We start from the raw sequence: 2864 nt of genomic DNA on the forward strand, positions 1-2864 counted from the left end.
TAGACACACGTGACTTGCAAGCACCTAGGGGCGTGGCGAGACTAGCAAACACCTAAAAATAGTCGAGGCTGTCAAGCCCTTTAAAAGGAAATTCTATTATTAATTTACTAGCAAACACCTAAAAATAGTCGAGGCTGTCAAGCCCTTTAAAAGGAAATTCTATTATTAATTTATTATTACGAATAGAGTCTAATAGTGGGAATTTATTAGTCTACAGGAAATGAGATTCATGCATTGTCATTTAAGACCCCGTTTACACTAATCCACTTCACTGAATCAGGGTTGTTTTTGCAATTATCTGTTTCAGGTGTTTACACTAATCCAGCAGCTGTGTTTTCATAAGATTTATCATTCATTTATAGAAGTATCCACTTTGGTATCCGTGTTTACATTTTGCTTCGGATAGGTGATGCGTTTTCATGTATTAGTGTAAACAGAAGCTATTATAGAACAATGCTGCATGTACAGTGATGAATGGCTTAAATCATAATAATTGAATATTGATATAATAATCATAATAATCATAGTAATGGTGTGAATCATTAACAAAAATATTAAAATATAGAATTGTTATGCAATAATTATAAATACCTGAACCTGATACATAATTATAGATAAATAATAATCATAATAAGAAGAGTGATCACAAATGACTCAAAACAGTTAAATGCTCATGGAATAAGGAGATTAGCAAGTTACAGGAGCCCATGAAAAAAGTAAGGAAGTGCAACTCCCACAATTTAATAAAAGCATATAATAATAGAACTATTATTTAATATAAATATGCATGTATTATTAATGCATGTCTACTTCGACCTTTATAAATATCGTATCATCAACAATGAATCCACCTTCCATTAGTTCATCGATTGACACGAAACGAGGACATCCACTGGCAGCGTTCATATCTGATTTTGGCTTCTGAAAGGAAGAACTTAACGGATCAGGTTGTAGTAAATCGATAACATCTCTGCCACCATATTGATTGATTAGCTTCAAGGTCACCTTGTGTGTGAATGGCCACTGGAGTATGTTATCAAACTCTCCTTTCATGAGAACAAAAAACAAAGACATATGAGTGCCCTTTCCTATACCATCCCCCAGGATGTAGAGGCGAAGACACATCTTGTAGCCACAGCGACTTGTTGGATTCGAATAGAACGAAGGAGAAAACATTGAAGTACACTTCCCAGTCCTGGCATCATCCATACACTGAGAAAACTGAGGTATATTCCAAGCCTTAGAAACGACAAAAATGTTCTTATCTAAGGAAGCAGCATTGGCTTGTATGCCATCCAACAAGTCACAATCGGTTTTCTCCAGTTGTGCCACCTTATCTTGTAAACCTGTCAATGTAGCTTGGAAGCTTTGCATCATTGCTACAATCTCATCACTACCTCTTCCTTTCATTCCTACTGCCCTATCATCCAAAAATCCAAATGTACCAACATATCTCCTTAGTCCTGCCTGTGAAACTTCAGGACCATGGTCACCTTCCTTGCTGCTCTGAACAAGATTAGCAGAGGACTCAAGTGAACCAGATGTCATTGCAGTAGCTACGAATAAAATATGATTAAAGAGGCCTGAAGACAAATGAGTATTGCACTCTTCTCTAGTCATCTACAATGAGAAACAAATGATTTGGTTGATTAGTTCAGTTTAAATCAAGTTCCTTACCTCTTTCGTTTCCTTGCACCCATATTCCTTAAGAGGACATGTGACAGTCATCTTAGGACATTGATCAACATGTGATTGGTACTATAAGAGAGATAATGATTGATAACTGAGGCTGCTCCAAAAAATTAATAGTTTGAATTACAGAGGCTAATTAGTCTCGCATAGCCAGACTAGAGGCTAATGATGGGTACAATGCAAAAAACATGCTATCGTGATGTGGGCAGTGGCCCAGAACTATTATGAATTTAATTGGTTATTTTTGTAATCATTTTGCCAAATAAGGAGCTATAAAATTGTATTTAAAAGTATAGCCTGCTTTATGATCCCTGACTCACTTCCAATGGTAAGAATGCTTGATTACAATGCTTGCATTCAGTCTTGTTATGCTCACAGGTCCAAAGATGGTTACCAAGTTCACCCAGCTTGCCTTCCCAGCTGCAACCAAACTTGCGATTAATACAAGCGACTACGAAACGGCTAATCTCTTTCCTAACAAATCTATCAGGGAAAAACTGAGAGAAACAGACACAATAATAAGTTTTAAGTGGCACTTTATTAATAGACATACTGGTCTTCCTTCTTCTGCAGTAAGTGCTTCATCGCAATCTGCCCTCGGACAATATAGCGTTTCTTTTGGCCTACCAAAAAATTAATCATTACAATTGTCTAGTATACACTACTCTTGAAAATAGCTACAAAAATCATCTGTGACTAGTCAGGCTGTGACGTTGCCTTACATTTTCTTAAAAATTCCATCAGCACAGTCATGACACAACCAGTGGCCACAGCTAGTCTGTACTGCGTCTGTCAATATGTGCTCGCATTTTGGGCACACGTATTTTGCTAACTGTTCCGCTTTACTAGCGTTCTCTGCCAAATGACTGGCCTTTATTTTCGTGCATGTCGTCATAGTTAGATAAGTCTGTTCAATCTCCCTCTCTCTACAATGAGAAAGTAAGATCATAGCCTATAGGCAGCCGCCAACCGGCAAATTCTTTTATAACCAACAAAGGAGTCCAGCATGACCTGACATTTTGACATTATATTTCAGAAGGCTCAGTCTCACACATCAATTGTGTTTGGCCAGTTTTCATAACTCACAGCTAATTTGTAGTTAAATAACAAGTTTAATAACTTTTGCACCGCCCATCCGCCCACTTGCCCTACTATATAAGCCCCTGCAATCG

At 37.5% G+C, this 2864-nt stretch overlaps 1 protein-coding gene across 1 annotated transcript; it reads right to left on the bottom strand.

Annotated features, from left to right (window-relative positions):
• Positions 1-679: 679 nt before the first annotated feature.
• Positions 680-2856, bottom strand: LOC100639381 (TNF receptor-associated factor 2-like). The gene is made up of 5 exons (XM_020005217.1): positions 2415-2856; positions 2246-2315; positions 2013-2189; positions 1678-1758; positions 680-1620 (listed from the first exon to the last, which is right to left on the bottom strand). Exons 1-5 carry the CDS (start codon positions 2639-2641, stop codon positions 796-798), a joined length of 1380 nt encoding a protein of 459 aa, XP_019860776.1. The 5' UTR covers positions 2642-2856; the 3' UTR covers positions 680-795.
• Positions 2857-2864: the final 8 nt, after the last annotated feature.

This window comes from Amphimedon queenslandica, unplaced genomic scaffold (assembly GCF_000090795.2).
Source record: "Amphimedon queenslandica unplaced genomic scaffold, v1.1 AMPQUscaffold_11637, whole genome shotgun sequence".
Lineage (NCBI taxonomy): Eukaryota > Metazoa > Porifera > Demospongiae > Haplosclerida > Niphatidae > Amphimedon > Amphimedon queenslandica.

Coding starts and splice junctions, on each gene's coding strand:
- LOC100639381 (XM_020005217.1), bottom strand. CDS start 2,641: ATGATCTTACTTTCTCATTGTAGAGAGAGGGAGATTGAACAGACTTAT. Junction 2,316..2,414: donor GATGGAATTTTTAAGAAAAT/GTAAGGCAACGT, acceptor ATTTTTTGGTAG/GCCAAAAGAAACGCTATATT. Junction 1,759..2,012: donor AAGCATTCTTACCATTGGAA/GTGAGTCAGGGA, acceptor TCTCTCTTATAG/TACCAATCACATGTTGATCA.